This window comes from Crinia signifera, chromosome 19 (assembly GCF_055691185.1).
Source record: "Crinia signifera chromosome 19, ASM5569118v1, whole genome shotgun sequence".
NCBI classification, from domain to species: Eukaryota; Metazoa; Chordata; class Amphibia; order Anura; family Myobatrachidae; genus Crinia; species Crinia signifera.
The window spans coordinates 97,124,194-97,148,950 of record NC_139226.1 but is presented as its reverse complement, the minus strand read 5'-3'; the positions used below and the strand labels follow the sequence as shown (position 1 = coordinate 97,148,950).

Sequence of the window (24,757 nt, the reverse complement as noted above, 5' to 3'; positions counted from 1 at the left end):
TACATCACTGATTATTGTTTAGAGAAGATTTATTAAAAAAAAAAAAAAAAGCACAAATTGTTGGGAATTTTTTCCCACATCTGTTCTGGTTCCTGCACTAAAAAAAGCAGCTAAAATATACATTTATTCCAGTATATAGACAGAACAAATAAACTGCACCACAGCTTTAATAAAATGTAGTCAGAAATTGGGGGAGATTAAGGGGAGTATTCAATGCCATGGCGAGCGCATGGCAGCGAATCCTGTTTTTGATTCGCAGTGCGCTCGCCATGATTTTTCACTCCCCTTCAATTCGCTGCCAGACGCCAGCCCACACTATTCAATGCGTCAGGGGCTTGCTGCCCCTGACGGCGAATAGTGTGAAGAGTGACGAATCCCCCTGCGCAGATGCTCCATGCCTGTCTGGAGTCTGCAGGGGGATGGGAGGGACTGGTGTTGCGGCGGGGGAGCGCGCTGATGCAGGCGGGAGTCTCCGCACAGCCTGGGGACAGGTCCAGCAGCAGCAGAGCCTCCGGCTCAAGCAGTCCCAGCGCTGACATCACCGTGCTGTGGCTGCCGGAGTCAGAGGTCTGCTACTGCTGGAGCCGTCCCTGTCAGCTTGTCCCCCGCATATCTCTCCCCCCTCCCGTCCCCTCACCTCCCTCCCCTCACCTCACCCCCAGCAGAAGGGCTTGCAGGGTGCTGCTGGGGTCGGAGCCGCTGCACTCACTGGTCCCGATCATCGGGATCAGTGTGCAGTGAACATATGAATATTAATGAGCGGCTCCGGCTCCCGGCCCCCTGCTGGCGAATGTGTAAAAAAAAAAAATATATTGTTTAAAAAAATATTTATATATATTAAAAATATATTCATGTGCTGCAAGTATATGAATAAAAATAGCATGCCCCTTCATAGGAAAAATATTCTGATTTTTTAACACCAAAAAAAAATTAAAAACGCTTTAATTTAAAAGATCACATTACAGTTCACCTAAAAAAGATGACGAATGCTAAACGGAGAATCATGGCGAAAATCAATGGAGAAAGCAGTTCTCCATTTGAGCATTGAATACACTGTCGGCGAATTCCACTAAAAACCCCATTGAAAATCACAGGCGAATTGTGGAGAATAATTTACGGCGAATCGGCAGACATTCGCTGTTCATTTGTGGCGAATTGCCTCCATTGAATAGGGAGAATTGTTTTTTCTAACAGAAAATTCGCCGTAAACCCAGCGAATTGCCAGATTCACTGAAAAAAAAACGGCGAATCTGAGGCATTGAATACTGGAAATATTATCAAACCACACCTTCCAACAGGAGGGACACAATGCTCTGTTTCTGGACTTCCCTCTTAATTTATGATTGCTATCACCTGTGGGGAAACACCTTTCTTATCCATTTACCTGTTTAAAACAGGTGACGAAAATCATACATTAAGAGGGAAGTCCAGAAACAGAGCAAAGTGTCCCTCCTGGAGAGGGTAATGTTGGGAGGTATGTATCAAACCTTGAGATAAAGTGGAGATAAACTACCCGCCAATCAGCACCTGTCATTTTTCAAACAGCCTGTAAAATGGTAGTTAATGCATTAATGCTCCCCAAGCTATCTCTGGGTGCCGGACGGGATCCGTCTATTCTCCCTCATGGGGGTCCACGACCACAGTGTGACGAGTGCAGCGAGCCTGCAAGGGCCTTTGTTGTGCTCGCCATGCTGTCTGAGTACGGCCAGTCAGGATTCAGACTGTCGGAAACCCTATACCACACCCGTTATCTACGCCAAAGACTTCTACTTGCTTCTAAACCGGTTCCAGATTTACATGATGGGGACAGTCCCTTTATACGGATTGAGTCAAAATCCAGATGGTCGAAATACCAAAGCCAGAATCCCGACCGCCGCAATGCCGGCAATTTCTCCCTCTATGGGTGTCCACGACACCCATAGAGGGAGAATAAAATAGTGTGCCGAGCGTAGCGAGGCACCAGGCCCGCTGCGTGGCGAGCGCTGCGAGCCTACAAGGGGGGGGGGGCGATCCATGCCCCCATCCCCCCTTCGGCAGATGGGATTCCAGCGTCAATATTTCGACCTCTGGGATTTCGTACGGAATCCCCTTTACACTATGCCAAAGTCTCATGACCCTTCAGAAGTACTAAGAAGAACCCTAGAGGCAGAGCTATGCTTGGTGACTGCAATACTTTTCATTACGGTCAGCAAGAATAATGTACGCACCTTTCTGAATCTTGCGATGAAAGTTGATGGCATCTACAGAGGCTGTAACAATGTTTGTCTTACAGTGGCGGAAGGCAACAATCCCAGCCACTTCGTCCATTAATTTCATGGTAACACCTGAAGAAGAGTAATATTTTAGTAATGCTATAAAATAAAATATGTTATTAGACAAGAGCACCTTCTGTGATCACCCAATGCACCGGCCGCCTCTATGTACTAACGAGACAGGTACCACCTATGTCTGTACAGTATATATCATGGAGAGTTTGACAACGTATATTATTAGCCAGTATTGTTACTGCCAGTGTGCGGTAGAAACGTTGTACAGGGGTATGCCATCTTCAAAATATTTCATTCCCCCCCCCCCCTCTGCCCCTTTTTTCATACTTACCACGTCCCACAGCCTCCACGGGGGGCTCTTGGATCCTCTTCAGCGGCATCTCCAGTCCCAGGGGTGCATAGCGCGAGTGCGCTGGCGCGCCACTGAGGTCACCGGCGGGGCCAGTGAGGTCACCCCTGGTACCATTGAAGAAGATCCAGAAGGCTGCCGTGGATGCCGGGGGACCATCGGGGGGCACTACCAGGGGAACAGGTAAGTATGTTTAAAAAAAAAAAAATATTCCAAAAAAACGGAAAAATCCCTCATCGGAAATGCTCGTGGTCCCAAGCATTTCAGATAAGGGATACTCAACCTGTACCAGTGGCAGAACTATATCCTATTCCGGTCAGCACCAGAGGCGGGGCCAGTGATGTCACAGCATATAAAGTAGTCTTCTTTATTTAAAGGTTGTATAGACCTGTTTACAAAAGGTGCATGTTGAGCACATGTAAGCCTCCCCTGGTTTGCACATATTGTATTGCATTAGTTTATACAGAATACCTAGTCATTCACACCAGCCCCTGCCCCATTTGAGCTTATACTCAATGTTCCCTGTCACAAGGGTAGTCAACATGCAGTCCTCCAGGCTGGTTCAATATGATATCTTTGGGTGTCTATGTCGACATAAGTTGACATGGACACCATGCAAGTGCATTGCTGTGCTCGCCATGCTTTGGGCAAGCTAGTATACTCTAACTCTATGTCCACTTGGATCGTGAATTAAGAACAAGTCTCAAAGAAAAAAAACATGAAAAAATCATCGACTTTGACAGGTTGACAGTTTTTCTAGACGTGCATGCTAAAACTGCATCAGTGCATGCTTGGATTTGTAGTTCTATAGCAGCTGGAGGAATGTAGATTGAATATCCCTGCTTATAAACACACACACGTGTTAATTTTTAACAGAATCCTATAATCTTCCAGTATTTTTTTTTTGGGATTGCGTTAGAGAATCCACGCAAATACAGAGAAACATACAAACTCTACACCAACGAGTGTGTATTAAATGCAAGACCTCAGTGCTGGAAGACTGTAATTCGGACTATTACGCCATCCTTGCTGCCCACATCTGGTTGCGTAAAGAAAACAACAACAACAAAAAAACAACACCACAAAGACAAAACAAGGCTCAAGCCATATTCTAATTAAAGGTTAATTGTTAACTGCTCCTGGGTAAATTTCAGCGAGCACAGCGGCTTAGCGGGCTGGTTCCAGAATGACAATATGCACAGATTGTGCTCAGCAGCCTGTAAATTCATTTCACACCTCTGGTGATCGCAGGTAGTGTGTAAATATAGCAACTCTAAACACCTTTACATAGCAGCTACAGAGAGAAACACCTCCCCAGCATTCTGCATTACAGCATTACCATTCTCAGCAGGTGCTGGAAGCCAACATCTAATAATTACCATATGAGATGGAAAGATGCCACGTTCATTTAATGATGTCCAGTTTAAAACAGATGGATGTGTTTTCAATGAAACCCATAAATGACATAATGGAAAAATCGCAGGTCTTAGGAAGCACGGTTGGTGACATTGATCTTCCGTAACATGTGGTTACTAGCTGCTGTTGCACCGCAAGTCCCAGCATGACACCTGGCTATGCAGGTGTCGGTGGAAATGAACTTTGGAATCACTTCAGTGGCTAGAGATAAACATATATCTCCATAAGGATCAACAAAAACTCTGAACTAAAAGCAATCCCTAATCTCACATGTCCCAAGTGGTAACCCCTAGAGCAGGCATTCCCAACCACGGTCCTCAAGGCACACCAACAGTGCAGGTTTTAGTGATATTCAGGCTTGAGCACAGGTGACTTAATTAGTACCTGAGTGATTCTGATCAAACCATCTGTGCTGAAGCCTGGATATCACTAACACCTGCACTGTTGGTGTGCCTTGAGGACCGTGGTTGGGAATGCCTGCACTGTTGGTGTGCCTTGAGGACCGTGGTTGTGAATGCCTGACCTAGAGTTATACAGCCCTTATCCCATTGCTATGAGCCCACTAAGGCCACCCTACTGCAGAATGCAATAAATTGGAACCGATTAGAGTTTATGACGAAAAGCTTTATGGGTATATTCAATTAAAGTCAGATCCATTCAGACATTCATTTGTCGGAATGGATTAGACATGCCCTATTCAATCAGCAGCCAAATCAGACTGTCGGATTTGGCTGTTGCTCACCTGGGCGGTGCAAGGACCAGGTGAGGGGAGGACAGCGCCATCCTCCCTGCCTCAATCCGACTTTTTTTTTTTTTTAAGTTGGATTGAGATGGTTGGAAACCGGGTCAAAACCTGTCAGATACAGTATGGTTGCATTTCTAACAAAAGCAGGTGGATCCGCAGCGATTCTGGTTTCCGACAGGTCGGAGCATTCCCATCTGTCAGACAAAAACAGACCTTATTGAATAGGTCGGAACCCCTTCCGACCTAAATCAGTCAGAAACTGCTGTCTTTACGACATAACAGCAGTTTCAACAGCAATTGAATAAACCCCTTAGTGTACAAGTCTCTCTGGGTATGATAAAACAAACATGAAGTGATAACACAATAGAGCATTCAGCAGGTAAACCTAGCCTCAGCACACACGGCAATACCGCACAGGGAATATTACACCATAACATAGCCTGGAATACATATGGGTGACCGGCGGATGGAATGCCGACAGACAGAATACCAACACAGGGAATCCAGGCAGGTGTCTTCTTCCCCCGCAGTATAAACCTAACCCTCACCTAACAGCTGTCCTTCTAGTGTGTACAGGAACACTGATAAATCATTAGCGACCAAACAACGGAATATATAGTTTGGTCGGTGGTACAATTTCAATGTCTGTATACAATCAAGCTCTGGGATCAAGGGAAATTCACTGCCGATTACTCCAGTGTATACCCAGCCTAAAGCCAAGAATGGCCGCCTGCCTATTGGCAAAGCCAGTACATCCGAGTCAGCCACTTCTCTGCTGCACCCAGGAACCGGGTCCCACAGTCACATACTCTGGGGATGCAGGCAGCGCCATCCAAGCCTTCAACCAGCTACAGCATGTCAATCACATCTCTGAACATCGGAGATGTATGTAAACCATCGGGTTTACATGCAAATCTGAATGCGGTCTAGTATCTGGTAGTGCAAAGGTGCAGTAGTCTCACTTGGGGTATAGGCTATAATGAAAAGGTGGCTTCTGACACTGGGGTAGAGTCTGGTTGGTTGTACAGAGTAGGAAGGGGAGAAGTCTGGGAGATGAGGTGAGGATTCGGTATGAAATCTCGACGGTCAAAATCCCGACAAGGACAAAATCCCAACATTTAAAATCCCGAAAGGGTCAAAATCCCGACATATAGAATGTACAGGTGAAACAGTCTACATGACTTTCCGTCGACAGGTGCGAGGTCGACATGGGTTTTTTCACTGTTTTTAAACCCGAATGTCGACACAGTTGACATGGACGCAGTTGGAAGTGAACCGCAGCCCCTTGCTTCGCTCGCAATGCTTCGAGCACGGTGCCTCGCTGCGCTCGGCACACTATTTTATTCTCCCACCACGCCCTAGTGGATGGTAGGGCATGAAATACTGCCTGTCGGCACAAAAAACAGTGAAAAAACCCATGTCGACCTCGCACCTGTCGACGGAAAGTCATGTAGACTGTTTCACCTGTACATTCTATATGTCGGGATTTTGACCCCGTCAGGATTTTAAATGCCGGGATTTTGTCCTTGTCGGTATTTTGACCCTGTCGGTATTTTGACCGCATCCCTGAGGTGATTATTAGTAAGGAGGCACAGTTAAAGCATGTAGCTTCTTTCTCTCTCTCTCTTCCACTTTACTCTGCGCATGACACACTCACTTTGCATAAGAGCGCAGGGTAGGCGGAGTCTGATGCATATTCTGCAGGCGGAGTCTGACTCATTATGTGGCTACTAAAAGGAACCTGCCCCGATTTCATGTTTACGGAACCCGGCTCAGTAATAAGTCTGTGGTGCAGCTGCAAGCTTTAATGTAAAAGAGGAGAAGCCTGGAGACATCGGCCTGGTAATTGAATAAAATCTTTAGCAGACGATGGAATGTATATGGAATACAGCTGTGTGCAACATGTTTAAAGCTTTGATAAATATATAGTTTGAAACCACTGTGACCGGGTCAATGTTCAGGCATTTCACAGCAAGGAATTCCATCGCTTTCCATAGTCTATCGCAATGGGTTTTCTACATATACAGTGTCTGTGCTATGTGCCAGCATAAAGACTTGTGGTAGAATGTATAGAATTCTTATTCTGCCACGATATATAATGGAAGCTGGTTCAATGCCATTTTCCATTGACAAGTGTTGGGCTTGGGGGAATAACGGAACATGTTTATTTAGAAGTTATACAATACAGAGGTCAGCCATTTGCAGTGTGTGGTGCCTGATTGGCTAAGAATAACAAGCGGTAACAGATACAATTTGCAGTGGTACAATGGACCCCCTGGATTGGCTGATGCCACTAGCTCATAAACTAGCAATTCTGGGACAGGCCATACCCCTTACTTCTCCCAACATCGCCCTTCTCAAGATAAGCCACTCCCATTTTGGGTGCCAACATCCTGGTACCAGAGAAAAAGGCAAGTTTCACTTTCACAAGAATGATTCTTAATGATGCAGAACCTCTTATGTTTGAATGGAATATCAGGAGCTAACTGCACAGAATGTGTAAAAGACAACTTGCATTCACAGTCATGTATGTAAATGGTCCTATACAAGATGGCCATAAAGATATGTATGTGACACAGGGTGACCTTCCTGGAAGCTACTGTCCTCTCTTATAAGTCATTTTAGGTTCGGAAAGTTTCCCTGCAGCGTAACTGGATGGAGCTACTGACAAGATGTCTCATATATATAGAATATAAACCCCTCCACGTACAGAGCCAGTTCATGAATGGATGCTAAATTATCTTTCTAATATAAATTTTAAAGGATTAAATGTATAAATATAACCCTATTATAGAAACGGCATGATGCACATCAGAACCATATGATCCATGTAGTCTTCCGCCATATTGTTACCTCAGATAAAGTATAAAGTGCTCTACTGTCTTTGCCTCTACCACCTCTGATGGGAGATCATGCAAATTGTCCACTACCATTTCTGTGAGGTACTGTCATCTCAGATTTTTCCCTGAAACTCCCCCCCCCTCTTTCCCCCAGGGTCCATGCATGTCCACGTGTTGTAATACTATCCTGTGAGGAATGTTTCCCTTCTGGACCTTGGTAAAAACCCTTGATATATATGTGTCAGTATCTATCATGTCCCCTCTTTCCCTTCTCTGCTCCAAACTATACATATTGAGATGTTTTATTGTATTCAGGTAAGGTCTATGATGTAGGCCATGCACCATTTTAGTTGGCCTTCATTGTATCATCTATAATGTATTTATATCCTTCTGAAGATATGGTCTTCAGAACTGGACACAGTACTCCAGATGAGGCCGTACCCGTAACCTATACAGAACTAAAAACACAGTATTCTAGATCATGCTATAACAGTGACCTATACAGAACTGGGCACAGTACTCTAGATGAGACCGTACCAATGACCTATACAGAACAGGACACAGCATTCTAGAGGAGGCCGTACCAATGACCTATAAAGTGGCATTATTATTTTTGTTTCTGCTGCTGATGATTCTTCTCCCTATCTGACTAGCCTTCCTCATTGCTTTGTTACATTACTAATGGCCTTTAAGTCACCTGAAATAGCGACTCCTAGATCCCTCTCCCTCAGTAGTTTCCAATATAGTGCAATTTATACTAATTTCCATGCTCTTGGCCATTCCTCTAGCCTACCTAGATCATCAATCATTTGTTTTACCCCTCATGGTGTGTCTACCCATTTGCGGTGTCACCAATAAAGATGTTAAAATGCACTGGTCCAGGTACAGATCCTTTTGAAAGGGATATCATTAAAAAAGGTGTCATTTTAACTTCTCCCTGAGCAGAAGGGTTGTGTGCGATACCTTTTAAAGGCCAAGTTAAAGTACCGGTATATTAGGTTGCCCATTAGCGACTTAGAACATAATGAGCATTGGTACTTGTGAGTTATCCGGACGCCCGATTTCAAAATCGGGTCGGATCGGGCACATCGCATCGCATCGCATGCGACCATCGGATGCGATGCGATGCGATGACCCGATTTTTCCATAGGAATCAATGTTAAAATGGACTGAGTCCATTTTAACATGGAATTCAATGGGAAAAAGGGGTCCTTTTCATACCCCTACTATCCAAGTGGGCATGGAGTTGGATATAAACCTGTGGCGAGCGTAGCGAGCCACCGAGCCCGAAGCGTGGCGAGCGTAGCAAGCCCCGCGAGGGGACACGGAATACCGTACCCTCGCGGGGCTCGCTTCGCTCGCCACGCTTCGCTCGCCACGCTTCGGGCTCGGTGGCTCGCTACGCTCGCCACAGGTTTATATCCAACTCCATGCCCACTTGGATAGTAGGGGTATGAAAAGGACCCCTTTTTCCATAGGAATCATTTTAACATTGATTCCTATGGAAAAATCGGGTCATCGCATCCGATGGTCGCATGCGATGCGATGCGATGCGATATCGCATCGTATCTGATTGTATGCCTTAACTTAAGGCATACAATCAAAAAATCGGGCGTCCAGATAACTCACAAGTACCTGAGCATTTACTATAAGGCTCCATATGTACTTTTGGCTATGTAATGTTTGAGCATTTCATTCAACATAGCAAAAACTAAGCTTGAAACATTTAATTAACTCTTACACCTAATGTATACTGCTCCATTCCATGTCAAAAACAACTGTAAAAAGGAGCCAATTACTGTCACACAAAAATGCCTGAGAATACATATCCACCGCTTCAAGGTGAGCGTAATAACAAGGACAACACAAGTGGAGGCCGTTATGTTTTATCACACAAGAACCTGGGCAGTAGGAATGGAATGTGTCATGGAGGACCAGAAGTAACAACCTCAATACGCACTATCCAATTCATATTCACTTCTAATTATCAATTAATTATTTTCCAGAAACAGGAAACAAAAATACACTTAGGGGTATATTCAATGCGATATGGCGAGCTATGATGGTGAGCAGTGCCGATAGCTCACGGGTAAGTATTCAACTGACCCCCCTTCACTTGCCATTTCCACCTTGTTGAAACGGCAAGTGTGGCCGTCAAGATGTTTGCCGCTATATGCAGTTGTCTTGCTGCATTTGCAAGGAGGCTGGACCGCGAGGATGGGTTTTCCTTGCCAAAACAGGCAGCCTTGTCATCCAAACCCCCCCTCGCCGAACAGCGGTGAATATACCCCTATATACACAAATTCGGTTTAGAAGTATATTTTGAAAGCATTCAAGTTGCAGGCGCATCAATTACATATAGGAACAATTTGATGTTTTTGTGAACATCGGCCCACGAGGCCTTAACACTTTGAGTGCCAACATCTCTGTGAGAGATGTTCAAAATATCTGCCAAAAATGCCAATGTCGTTCACATTTCTTAAATAAACAATTGAAGCTTGTCCTTCTAGTCCTGAAAAACAGTTTTGCCAAAACCCAGCTATTTTATTACATCTCCTTTCCAGTCTTAATACCCCACATGTCCACGATGGATACTGTAATCTTGCACAAAGAACGGTTTTCTTAGCAGACCTGGTCTATCTCGTCGTGTTTCTAAGAAGTTACAGAAGAAGCAGAATCTGGTGCACATGAATATTAGATGATGACAAGTCTTACGGTTGCAGTCATCACGAGAATAGGGATGACAGCGGTGAGACTGCTGCTAATGACTGCTATAGCTAGCACCGTCATTATCTCATATGTCTGTATGTGGGTGTTATTTTTATACGTACTGCACTAAAAGTGATATTCCATGTGTGTCGTGTTTGCAATTCCTCTGCATCATGATCCGGCCAACTCATGTGTACCTTACTACCAGCAGACTGCTATACTGCATCATGGTCCGGCCAACTCATGTGTACCTTACTACCAGCAGACTGCTATACTGCATCGTGGTCCAGCCAACTCATGTGTACCTTACTACCAGCAGACTGCTATACTGCATCGTGGTCCAGCCAACTCATGTGTACCTTACTACCGGCAGACTGCTCGGTACTTGTGGAGTATCACTGCTCCCATCGTATGCCATATGTAGATTTTTACCGATTTTTGAGCATTTTTGGTCAAAAATCGTATGCGATCGCATTGGATGCCATACGATGCGATGCGATGGCATACGTTTTTGATCTTAAATGCATGCAAATGCATTAAAATTAGTATGAAACATGTTAATTGGCCCCCAACTGTCATTTTTCACTGTGTGCCACCCCCAATATCAATGCCAACCCGAAGCGTGGCGAGCGCAGCGAGTCCGCGGTACGCGTCCTACGACCTTTTCATACCCCCACTATCCACGTCAGCGTGGAGTTGAGAATAGAAAGTTTGTCGAGCGCAGCGAGCCACCGAGCCCGAAGCGTGGCGAGCGCAGCGAGCCCCGCGAGGGGACGCGGATACCTGTGAAGCCCGCGAGGGGACGCGTACAGCTGTGAAGGTATCCGCGTCCGCTCACCGCGCTTCGGGTTGGCGTTGATGTTGGGGGTGGTACACTATGAAAAATGCCATTTGGAGGCATATCACATGTTTACTACACATTTCAATGCATTTTGATGCATTTCAGTGCAAAATCGGGTGCGATCGCATCGCATGCGATGCGATTTTTTATCATACGATCAGCATACGATCAAGGTCGTGGGAGCCGTGATACTCCACAAGTACCGACTGCTCTACTGCCTCGTGGTCCGGCCAACTGGCGTGTACATGTGTACCTTACTACCAGCAGACTGCTCTACTGCCTCGTGGTCCGGCCAACTGGCGTGTACATGTGTACCTTACTACCGGCAGACGGCTATACTGCATCGTGTATACGATGCAATAAAGAATACAGTATCTATCCTTATGTATAAATGCCTATTTCCCTATAGATTGTTAGCTTGCGAGCAGGGCCCTCCTACATTTTGACTGTCTGTAAATACCCTGTTTTGTTTAATCACTGTAATCTTTGTAAAGCGCAACGGAATATGCTGCACTATATAAGAAACTGTTAATAAATAAATAAATAAATAAATAAATATACTGCATCATGGTCCAGCCAACCTTACTACCGGCAGTATGCTCGACTGCCTCGTGGTCCAGCCAACTGGCGTGTACATGTGTACCTTACTACCGGCAGACTGCTCTACTGCCTTGTGGTCCGGCTAACTGGCATGTACAAGTGTACCTTACTACCAGAAGACTACTATACTACTGCATCATGGTCCAGCCAACTGGTGTGTACATTACTAAAGGCAGACTGCATTGTGGTCCGTCCAACTGGCCTGTACAGATGGAGCCTTCCTCATCTATCCCTTTAATAGGATTAAGTAATAAGATTACTCTGCTAATCCCCTACTGTTCCTGGGGTGCCTCAGGACACTTGCAGGAGTGCCTTGGGTTGGTGGACATAGATCAATTCATATTATTTATGGTTAATGTACCAGGCAAAACCAGTGCTTGTGGCTGCCAATCATAATATATGTGAACAAATAGAAGCAAATCCTGTCCCTCACCAGATAACTGTAAGATATAAACACAATGCACTTCATTTAATATTTTTTTTCTGAATTTCTCGATAAGAAGCATTTGGTCTAGGGGTGCCTTGAAAATATTTTGATGCTCTAGGGCGCCATGATTCAAAAAAGTTTGGGAACCACTGCCCTACTGTATTGTTCTATGTATTGTATTGTTGCTGAGAACAATTGGATAGCCATGGTGAGCAAACACCGAAGGAAGATAGTTGAGAGGGCCTCCATCTGTACATGTGTACCTTACTACCAGCAGACTGCTATACTGCATCGTGGTCCGGTCAACTGGCGTGTACATGTGTACCGTACTACCAGCAGACTGCTCTACTGCATCGTGGTCCGGTCAACTGGCGTGTACATGTGTACCGTACTACCAGCAGACTGCTATACTGCATCGTGGTCCGGCCAACTGGCGTGTACATGTGTACCGTACTACCAGCAGACTGCTATACTGCATCGTGGTCTGGCCTACTTGCCCATTGTGTATGGACTATTAGATATACAAATGACCATTCCACTAAATTCTAAGGACGAAGCAGAAATTGGATAACAGAACTTTGTACTTCTGCAAAATTCCATTTATGGGAAATGTTTCTGCTAGTTTTAGACTACACAATAAACAAAATGGAAATGTAGAAACACAATGTGGAAATTTACTGTGCAACACAGCAAAACCAAAACGCAGGGAAGATGTGTCTCGCCAAAATGAGGATCAGCTGGGTAACACAGTTTGCATTAATAATGTTTAAACATACAATAAAAGTATTACTGGAAATGGCCTATAAGCCAAGTCTTATCATAAAACAAACAGCTATCCCAAATTGGGCAGGAATGTCCGCCAGAGGACTAGAAAAATAATAATAATGTGCAACAGGTCGTAAAATGTATTAAAAAAAAAGTACAAACATACCAGTCCCCTTAGTAGAACTACAAGTGCCGATGTGCTGCTGACATCATTTGGAGAGCAACAGCCTGACTGATTAGGATTTCCCAAATGTGGGGTTTCACACCGCGCATGTTTTCAGGATTGCTTTAGTCATGCACATGACTGCAGTGATGATCTATGAGGACACAACTATAGAATGCCTCTCGTAACACCACACAAGAGAGACAAACGTTGTGTCTGGATAAGGCTTTGCCTGGGTGGATTGGAGGGGATGCAGTCGTTAGGGTGACAGTAAAATGGTTGACCGTCAATAGTTCGACCACTATTAGTCAACAGGCCACAGGTCGACACATGAAAATAGGTAGACATACCTTAGATCGACATGATCAAAAGGTTGGACACACACACACAATAGGTCGACATGGGAAATGTTGGCATGAAAAAGGTCAACATGAGTTTTTCACATTTTTCAAAAAGGAATTTTCATACTTTACTATCGAAGTGGACAGAGCTAGATTCTAATAATCTGACGAGCGTAGCTAGGCACCGTGCCTGAAGCATGGCGAGCAATGCCAGCCACGTGAAGTGCCGCGGTATACCCATAAGTTGTCCATGTTGACAGACAACAAAAAAAAAGTGAAAAACTCCTGTTGAACTTTTTCATGACGACCTTTTTCACGTTGATCTATTGCTTGTCTCGACCTCTTCTACCCTGTCGACCTAAGCCATGTTGACCTTTGACCATCTTAATATCGACCCTATGACCCATACCCGGACTGGAAGTGTGGCTTACAGTGTCATTGGCACATACTTGCCTAGTATTCCAAACTCGCTGCTGATAGACGCATAGGTGAGGAGCTGAATGAGGAGAGGGGGGGGGGGTACTGCTGACTCACTTTATGTGAAAAGGGTGAGATATAGCAGTCATGTCATTACACCCTGCTTACGTCAGTGGATGATGACGACTTACTTCAATCGTCGCACCCCGGCCACTTGAAATGTAATGGTGTCAGTATCTCTTACTGGCATGATTATCCCACTTGACGCAAATCCTGTACTTTAACCGGTCATGGTCAAGAGCCTTAAGTATCTGCTAGTTCCCAGCTAGGTGTTCTGGGAAAATGTGACAGTTAGTAATGACTACAGCTGTGCACCAGCGAGGTGATCTGGGAAATGTGGACCTATGGTAGTTCTCGAGGACAAGTATGGCCACCCCTGCGTTATAGGCTGGGTTTTAAAAAATGATAGGAGCAGATTGTCTGGGACTTTATCTCTCTCCATTTTATCACTCTCCAAGGCCCCTTAGAACTTTGAAAAGTGGTGGAAAATACACTCTATAAACAGAAAACTGTAACGGCGCGGACATAAACACACGTGTGCCCGGCACGTAACATGCAGATGTTCCCAAACTTTCAGTTTCAACATTTTTTATTTTTTTTGGCTAACAGTCAAATATTGCTGCAACAATAACACACGATGCCTGATATATGTATACGGACGGCTCGGAGAAACATTCCACTACAACAGATGTAACACAATATGGTTTCAATTACAAGACGCTAAAGTTTTTTTTTTGCCTGTTCCTTAAAGGTCAAACTTTGTCCTGCGATGGAAAATCTGATTATGCCGATGACTAAACCAGAATATTACATTAATGCGGCTACAATGCTGCCAGCTGACACTTCGGTAGCAGAGATAAGCCTACAATGTAATAACCAGTTGATGCCATGTATTATTCCTACGCAACCAAGGCACAGCGAAAACACAAAGGCGTTCTGCGCATTATCTGCCGTTTTCCATTATACTCCATTATACTACTGAAGGAACATACGTAAAAACTCCTATTGTCCGTAATGATAACTTATCTTCAATGTGTACTTACCTATTCAGTGAATCCAGCGCGGATATGCCTTCTGTCCCCATGGAAGCATTCAAGAGATCTGCAGACCTGAAATGACTTAAATTGCTTTCCTAGCCTCTACACACTCTAATGCCAGGTGAGCAGAATATTAGAGTACAATGATGAGAAACACCGTATCCGCACTGATTAGCAGATGTCTTTCCTCTATCAACAGTTTATCATCTAAACGTCAGTAAATCATCCCCCCCCCACCACGCCCAAGTGGATGTTAGGGCATGATATACCGCTTGTCGGCCCAAAAACAGTGAAAAACCCCATGTTGCCCTTTTGGCTGTTGACCTAGACCATGTCGACCTAATGCTAGTGTCCACCTAATGCCATGTCGACCTAGACCCATGTCGACCTAGTGGTGTCGACCCAATACTTGTCAACCTAGTTACTGTAGACCTAATGACTGTATCCCTGAGGGAGGTGGTGGAGAGGCAGGGCAAAACCCAGAACATGCATGTTCTGGACGGGTGAGGTGGTGGAGAGACTAAGCAAAACCTGGCACATGCATGATCGGTATACTGTCATTAAGTCGACTATTCAGATTTAGGTAAGCAGAGAGACAGAGGACCGCACAGCTCAGGTCTTATGTGGATAGGGGAGGTGGCGGAGAGACCGAGGACTACACCGCTCAGGTATGATGTGGATGGGGGAGGTGGCGGAGAGACAGAGGACCACACAGCTCAGGTATGAAGTGGATCGGGGAGGTGGCCGAGAGACAGAGGACTACACAGCTCCGGTATGATGTATGAGGGAGGTGGCAGAGAGACTGCACAGCTCCGGTATAATGTAGGATGGGGGAGGTGGCGGAGAGACAGAGGACCGCACAGCTCAGGTATGATGTGGATGAGGGAGGTGGCAGAGAGACTGCACAGCTCCGGTATAATGTAGGATGAGGGAGGTGGCGGAGAGACAGAGGAACGCACAGCTCAGGTATGATGTGGATAGGGGAGGTGGCGGAGAGACAGAGGACTGCACAGCTCCGGTATGATGTATGAGGGAGGTGGCAGAGAGACTGCACAACTCCGGTATAATGTCGGAGGTGGCTGAGAGACTCACAGCTCCGGTATGACATATGATGAGGGAGGTGGCGGAGAGACTGCACAGCTCAGGTATGCTTGCAGCCTACGGTGGTGTTTGCAGATGCAGGCTACAATAACCCCTGACAGCTGTGCCTATCCTTCACCTCATTAGACATACACATTTCTTGAAGAAACATTTTCCATTATTTTATTCACATACACAGTCATCTCGTTAAAGGTTTATTCATTATAAATAATTAAAATGAAACCTTATATTCCGATTTATTTATTTTTCCTCTTACTTTGTATCTGATTCACCCTCTGAGTACTCTGCTCTGTGCACCCCTTAGGTGGGTGAACACACTCTGTCTATAGCAAATCGTGACTGCACACCCAAAAGAGGTTATCTATTACTTCTAAAAATATTTTTGTTATTGCAAATATACTACACATCCATCCATCCATCCCATAACATCCATCCATTGACAAGAGACTGTATTGCTACCTAATATCTAGAGTACAGCCCCACACAAGCTATGGTAATATTGTAGATCCAATAAATATATTTCACAAGTAATTATCTAATTATGGCAAGCAGCACACTGGTCCTCATGCCTATATACCAGGACCAAATCTACATGTAACTTTTAATAATGTACCACAAGTGTGACTCCTTTCAATTACCAGGTGATGCTGCACCGGCACAATAATTACATTTATACATAAAAATTTGGGGGGAGTAATAAATAAAATGAAACCTGCTGGGATTTGCAAAACGGAATTATCTCTTCCACGTTCTATTAGGGCGATACATTAGATATTATGAACGTGTTCTATATTTAAACTCGCAAATGTATTCCATTTTGAAAAATGCCCTTTTTTAAATGACTGTCTGGAGCTGTGTAATTAAAGCAGAGCAACTGCTTGATAATGAAGGGTTACTATGGAAACTGATTTTATTTTCACCATAAAGAGCACGGAGGTCTTGCTTGTAGGTGCTCATGTGAAAATAAAATTAATGTCATTATATCAGCAAAAAAATATTATCCTTTATTTAGACACACATAATCCTTTATTATAGGCCTCCATACGTAATTCGGCAAAATGAAGCCAATGCATTATGGGGCACAAACATATTCACCCATCCAAAGCATGGCTAATCATAGGTCGGCAGTCGACGAATCCATTTCGGCATGACGTGCTTTTCTTATGCCGAAACGAATGGACCCTTTCACACTGGCCTAGTCCATGCATTTTCATTTGTGTGTGGGGGGGGGGGGTTAAGCAGTGTCCAAGCAGTGATGTCTGGGCAGCGGGGACCAGACTGCAAGGTTTCGGGCAGCTGCGGCTGGGCGTTGGTGTCGCTATTTGCCAGGCAGCAGGTCAGGAAACGCTGCTGAATTTGAAAACATTTTTAAAAGACTGGCTGGGTGCTGATTGGCTGAGAGCATCCGCCCAGTCTTTTCAATATGTTTTCAAATCCAGCAAATCCTGCCTGGCATATAGCGCTACAAGTGCCCAGCCGCTGCTGCCCAGATCCCTGTAGTCTGGACCCCGGACCCAGCCGCCCGCTGCTCAGACCCCGCTCCCTGCCGTCCGGACACTGCTGCCTGGGTAAGTTCCTTTCACACCAGCCAGTAACCTGGGCTGGTCGCGGGAGCAACCCTGCTAGCTAGGAGGGTTGAAATCCCGGCAAATTTTCCTGGTGATTTGGCCCAGGAACCTTTCACACCAGCGCTAGTCATGAGTTGTTTTTAAACCGGGAATTTTGGCTTTTGTGAAAGGGGTATAAGTCACCATTGCTTAAGCATGGATATCCTTTAGACATGGGGTCAGATGTACTAAGCTTGTACATTTTTTTCAAATACAGACGGTGACATGACAGTTAGGGGCTGATTGGCTGGTGGTTTATCACTCTCCATTTTATCACTTTTAAAGCTTCGTACATCTGGCCCATGGACTTTAATGGCAGAGTTTCACTTCACGCAAATGCAAGTCCAGCATGATAGAAGAACAGTGTTTCAATACTTCAGTCCTCAAGGCACACGAGGCACAGGACAGCCTTAGCTGAGCATAGGTGACGGAAATCGTACCTGTTATTTTCATTTAACCATCTGCGATAAGCATCATTATACTTAAAACCTGCCCTGTTAATGTTAGATAGCTTCATTTGAAACACTACAACGATGTCATCCCGTATGTTTGCATACACCGGTCTCAATTGGCTGGAAATCAACATCCCTTTTATCTTAGAGGCGACCACGCCAAAGAAACTAGTTACCTGCAAATCTCCCCCTCTCCAGGCTGAGCAGTGTGGGACTTTTTTGCAGATGTATGGGGGCCATTAGTTCAAGATCTGTAATTAAGCGGCATTCTCGTCCAAGCAACAGCCTGATCAATGGCTTTGCTGCAAGCTTCAACAAGTTGAAGTATCTACTGACTTCACCTGCTCTATACCTGTCCAATAAACTCTATTGCTTCACAAAACCAATCATCACTTTCTTCATCGCAACCCTAACTACAATAATATGCTCCTGGGGAAGATGCATGAGCAAACTGAAACGCGCTGAACGTATTGAACTAGAATATGCTGTTCCTTTGACTTTAGGTCTCCATGAGTATCTAAAGCCTTTCGATACGATTATACCCCCTGGTGCATTGTTAGACACCAACATTGTGACTTTTTAACAAAGTCGAACCTGCATCGGTGGAAAAAACTGGCCAAAAAGCGTCTGCATTGAAAAGGTATGCCTGGATTTCTTAGTTGAAAAATCCAGACATCACGGAATCCCCCCCTTTGCCTTCTGCTCCAACATCCACTTGAAAGTTCAAATCTGGTTACATACCCAATCATCTCTCTACATAGCAGGCTGTGACCCTCCAGCTGTTGTGAAACTACATATCCCAGCATGCCTTGCCATAGTTTTAGCATTGCCTAATAGCAAAACTGTGGCAAGGCATGATGGGACTTTTACAGCAGCTGGAGGGCCATAGTTTGGCTATGCCTGCTATACATGGTGTTGAGTCCCAGTTGGAGAAATGTATGTTCATGGGATGTTAATATTGCTCTGGTAAAGTCTGGGCTGGGCCTGACCAGTGACTCTGAAGTAGCTGCAGGGAGTCCTAGTATGTACTTCGCCAAACGCCTTACTCTGGGATCCACAGTCTTCTATAAGAAGCTGAGTGGGTCCCTGGGGTGGGCTTAGGCACAGAGATGCCAGAGGAAGGCCAGTCCGCTGTTAGTAGTTAGCGTTTGCACAGCGCGATCAGCAGCAGCGGAGGTCCGACCGTCCTTGGGCCCCCTTCTTGTGTGGCTGCTAAGGTTTGCAGGTGAGTCTCAGTGCACAACCCGGGTTTGTATAAGGCTGCAGCAGTTCACACTCACATGAGTATCAAAATAAGCACGTATATTGTTTAATTATTAAAGCATAGTCCCCATAGTAATATTGACTCGGATAAATGCTGAGAATCCTATTTAATAATGTATTATACTAAAGTTATACTAATAAACATACTATTATACTAATAAACTGTATATAGTGGATAGTGGGGGGGTGTTAAATCTATTTTTGGGACATACAATCATATTATTGTATACCTAATGTCATGGCATTGCACACCCTATAAAATAGCATGCGAACGCATGCGATTTTGCGGGACATGCTATGCGATATAGTGGGGTACAATGAGGAAAAAAATTACTTGAAAAAGATCGCATGCCGCTATAATGGCCCATGCGATGCGATTTCCCTACGGTGCCGTACGTAGGAGATCTGGGCGCCGTTCTAGGAAACAAGTACTGAAACCACACATCCTTATACATGTTGCTTTAAACGTCTTGATGCAACAAAATAGTCATCCGTCCCAATTTGGCCTTATCTGCAGAGGTATTTTCAGTAGATGAAGTTCCCTGAGCCTCTTGTTTTTCCAATTTACAGCTGGTTCACGTAGACATTGACTGGACAGGCTTTGCGAGATTTGTTTAGAACAGCGGGAGAGGAGAAGTGCGAGAAAGACAAAGACAAAAGCTTAGGGAATAAGCGCACTTTTATGTGTTCAACCGTTTCTGTTCTTTTCACAGATCATAATACACACAAATTAGTTTTGTGTGAGAAACCTGCTGTCTTCTAGTCAGAATAATGAAGAGGCGCAGATTTCAGTGGAGTACAAGAAAACAATAGTGGAAATAACCATTCATTTAGGAAGCTGAAAGTCCTAGCGGGCTCACTTCGGAGGGGGTATAATTCACTTAAAGGACCAGTGCAATACAATAAATACATCAGACAAATTTATTGGACCTGATCAAAGGTCTGAGGCTGCATGCAGATTAAGGATTCCCATCCTGCCTTGTAATCGCAGCTGCACTTCCCCTCTGCTGCTGCCTTATTGACCACAAATGTAGGAGTGGAGGGAGGACTACATTCTGGAAGGGAGGAGCCAAAAGGCCCCCGCTTTTGTGGTCCAGTTGAGTAAGCTGGTGCATTCTTTGCTGCCAATTTCGTGGAACATTGCAACATCAGTCGCAGGTCCAGGCAGATGGCCTCTCTTCTGCTGAGACATCATGGCAAGCCCCTCCTGGTGCATTGGCATTCATGTCCATCACTGAACCAGACCCATAATCCTTTGCAGGCAGCCAGCTTACCTCTAGGCAAGAACATACTAGAAGAACCAGGTTTATTATTTATTTATAGTTTTTCTATACAGCACAGCAAGTTCTGTTGCCCTTGGAAAATTGTAAATAGGGATGAAACAAACTGGGTAGTTGCAGACAGTCAAAATAGAAGGAGGGCCCTGCTCGCAAGTTTACAATCTATAGGGAAATAGGCATCGATACAAAAGGTTCACTTCTAGTGTAAAAAATAAAATAAAAAATGTGGCCTTAAAACAAAAATAAATGATATACATTTATCCATCACACTTGTCATTACTAGGAATGGGGTGCACATCTGAAAACACCATTCCAAAGTTGGGTGCAGCCCAACATCAAAGGACCCCATTTCAATGCATGCCCTTCTTTAAAGCTCACCTTCCAACTAACTCATGACTTTTAAAAAGGTGAGAAAGTCAGTAACCGGTCCTGAATTACCGCAGAGGAAGCGGCTGACACAGGTGAAAAATAAATGAGCTGCCAGAGGGGCACGAATTGGCAGATTGACAAAAAATGTGGGCGACTTAAGTAGAACTTGCAGGGATATGGGGTCCCTTGATGCTGGACTGCAAGCTTAAATGCATTGATCAATTACGTGTTATGGTGCGTGAATTCACTACTCCTACTCCTCTCTTAAGGTCCATACACACTGGGCGACTATGCCCAGCGTGTATGGACAGCGATGATGACAATCACTGCTGCAGGGAAAGCCGCTCATGTTACATCTGCCCCACCAGCAGTGCAGCATGGGTTTGCCCATTAGCAAACCAAATATGCTTTGCAAATGAACCTGAATCATCAAGCCCATACTGTAGACACATAAAGAAGGCATTTCAATATATGCTTAAAAAAACCTTAAGCTTTTTGGCAGAATGTGGCAGTGGACGCCTACAAAATGCTGTGTTTCCCCTTTAAAAACTCTGAGTAACATCAATAAAATTAAGGAAAAATAAATCTGCTGAGCTAGAACAGAGCGCGGTCTGATAACAGGAGAAGTATACGCTAATGAGCTGTTAATTTGCACACCTGCAAGTGGAGCAGCAATCCCAGGATTTATGTGTAAATATCTCAGCTAAGAGCAGTTACAATGCTGGATGCCAGAAATCGCTTCTAATGTTAAGTAACATAGTAGTGTTAAAAGCACATTGCATGTACCCCAGTCACCGACAGATATACAGTATTGGTAAACTAAGAATACGCAGACAGTGCACCCCAATACTGCAGTGTTAATTGGAATATATGGTACATACCCTAATGCAGGCATGTCCAAAGTCAGGCCAGGGGGCCAATTGCGGCCTGTGCTGTCATTTCAAGCAGCCCGCAGCCTCCAGCTGGAAGCGGGCAGAGCATCAGATGTGGGAAGCACAGCACAGGACACTAAAGGTGGGGCCCCGGCGAGCGCGCCTTTACCTTGCTGTCTGCTGCAGTGAGGAGGTGCCGGCCGCCACAGTCAGATGTGTTTGGTGAACTACCCTTGCTGCTGCAATCGTATATCACCCTACTCCACAATCACAGTGACAGCAGTGTTTGGGGAGGGGGGCAGCAAGGGGGAAGCTTGCTCCCGTAACATGCAGAGCGGAGGAGGGCAGCAGCGGAAGCCCAAGCATCTCCTGTCCTTGCAGTGCCTGCTTTGCCTCTCCTTCCTCTGGCTCACACAAGGGGCTGGGAAACATACAGAGAAGGGAGGGGGCAGAGAGGGGGACATACAGTGAAGGAGGGTCAAGCTGGGGGACATACAGTGAATGGAGACAGTTATGGCCATTCAGAGAAGGGGCAGGCTGGGGGACATACAGTGAATGGGAGTCATACAGTGAAGGTCAGTCTTGGGGACATACAATAAATGGAGGCACTGATGGACACTAAGAGAAGGGGGGCAGGCTGGGGGACAGAGTGAATGGGTGCAGAGTGGGAAACATACAGTGAATGGGGGACATACAGTGAAGGAGGGGCAGGCTAGTAGACATACAGTTAATGGGGGCAGGTTGGGGGAAATACAGTGAAAAGGCAAAGTGGGGGACCATTCTGATGTGATTAATGATTTAAAGAATGTCAGGCTGAATGGCCGGCCCCCACACATTTACACTTCACCAAATCTGGCTCTCGTTGCAAAAAGTTTGGACACCCCTGCCCTAATGTAACAAATACTAAATTATGTCCTGCACTGGTCATTTATCTGTCCATTGATGGGACTGTCTGTGCTACTCTTTGTTTCTCCTTCATCCTCTGGGGACACTGAAGTACTACGCTGGGGATAGTGTGGTGTTATGGAGGAGTTGGCACTTTAAGAACTTGAAGTGTGGTGTGGCTCCTCCCCCTCTATCCCCCCCTCAGACTCCAGTCTTAGTTTAGTGCCCGGAGGAGTAGGATCCCTGGGCAAGAGGCTCCCGCAGGGGTCTCTGGTTGTCCGTTTTTTGTTTTATATAGAAGTGTGCAGGCAGCCTGAGTGTTAGACTGGCTGCCTGCAGTGTGTATAAAGCTCTCTGGGAGGTCAGAGCGGCACTGCGTGCGGTGCACGCTGCTGACCTCAGCCGCCTGCACTCTAGGTGTGGGGAAGCAGCCACAGCCGCTCGCGGCTTGTGTTACTGCTCCGTTGGCTAGTCACCCGCCGGAGAGATCAGGACTGGGGCGCTGGGCGCCGGGTGACTGCTGGATCAGAGTCACGCGCTGGTCCAGCTGAGGGGCAGACTGTGTCTCAGCGCCGCTGTCCTCAGCGCGCGCTGGGATGGAGGAAGGAGGAGGCGTGTCATGGGCGTCTCCTCCAGGTTAAAAATCCTCAGTGCGGCAAACGCTGCCTTCCTAAAGCCCACGCTGCCTTCCTCTGTTGTGCCTCTTCAGAGCCCTTCTGCTTCAGGACAGCAAAGCGTTTTTCATCCCAGACTGGACAGACTGTGTCACTGCGCTGGGTGAGTGAAGGGGTTCTCCTTTTTAGGAGTCCCCGCTTGGAGTATTCAGGTGGGCTAATTCGGGGAAGGTGAGCTCCTCTCCCCCTATTGTATTTCCTTCTTTTACACTGCTGGGTTTACACTGCTATCTGTGTGGCTGTGTTAGAGTGTGCTGAGTGAAGGAAGTGTTTGTATTGGATTGCATTATGGCAACAAAAGCTTCTGGCTCTAAGACTTCTCAGAAGCTGTTCACCTGCACTCAGTGTAATCAGCAATTTACACAACATGTGAAAGGTGTGTCACTGTGTAAGGATTGCTATAAAGGAGGGGCTGTTCAACAGCAAGCTGCTCTCCTTAATGCTGAAGGGGTTACAAGTGTGTTAGCTACCTTAGCTTCTGAGCTGGCAGCGTCTCGTAGGGACAGGGAGATTTTACATTCTCATCTGTCTACTATGTCTTCTGCTGAGCCTTCATGGGCCAGAGAGTTGATTAGGTCAGTGGATTCGCTGGTACAATCCACCGTTATGCCTACACAGTCCAGCGCCCCCCCTCCACCTAAAAAAAGGGGTGCTCCTTTGGTTTTGAGGATTGATACCTCTGATGAGGAGGAAGTTAACCCTCTAGAGGAGGGGGAGTGTCAGGTGTTGGATGATACCTTTGCACCTGTGGATGAAGAGCAGGGTGTTCAGGATGAGGCTCAAGGTTTAGAGGCCTTGATTCAGGCTATTAAGGTGACTCTTAATGTTGCTGAGCAAGAACCTCCTGCTCCGGTTTCTATTTTTGGCCGTCCTGTTAAAGCTGCGGTAACTTTTCCTGAGTCCATAGAGTTGGAGAAGCCTCTGTTGGACATTTGGAAAGTGCCTGAGAAAAAGTTTCAGTTATCCAGGCGCTTTAAGGCGTCTTACCCTTTTGCCCCGGAAGCCAGGGCGAAATGGGAGAACCCGCCGTTAGCGGACGCTTCCGTCTCTAAGCTTTCAAGGAAGGCAGCGCTTCCCATTCCGGGAGCGGTGGCCCTGAAGGAGGCGCCAGATAGGCGTTTGGAGGCGGGGCTTAAGCACATCTTTTCTACGGCTGGGGTCTCTTTGCGTCCTATTTTTGTTATCTCCTGGGTCAGCAGGGCCATGGAGAAATGGGCAGAGGATTTGTCCAGGGGCTTGGAGGAGCAGAGGCCTCCTGAGGAGTTAGCTCAGTTGGC

General features: G+C 45.7%; 1 protein-coding gene across 7 annotated transcripts in view; it reads right to left on the bottom strand.

The window, feature by feature from the left end:
- Positions 1-24,757, bottom strand: part of ACOT7 (acyl-CoA thioesterase 7) — a 163,235-nt gene that overhangs the window by 46,710 nt on the left and 91,768 nt on the right. For 5 of the 7 annotated variants that reach the window (XM_083162984.1, XM_083162982.1, XM_083162983.1 and 2 more), the window contains one exon: positions 2,208-2,324. The exons of the other annotated variants lie outside the window; for them this stretch is intronic. In XM_083162984.1, coding sequence (XP_083019110.1) covers positions 2,208-2,324 — 117 coding nt within the window. The remainder of the gene's footprint in view (positions 1-2,207; positions 2,325-24,757) is intronic. 7 annotated transcript variants of the gene reach the window in all.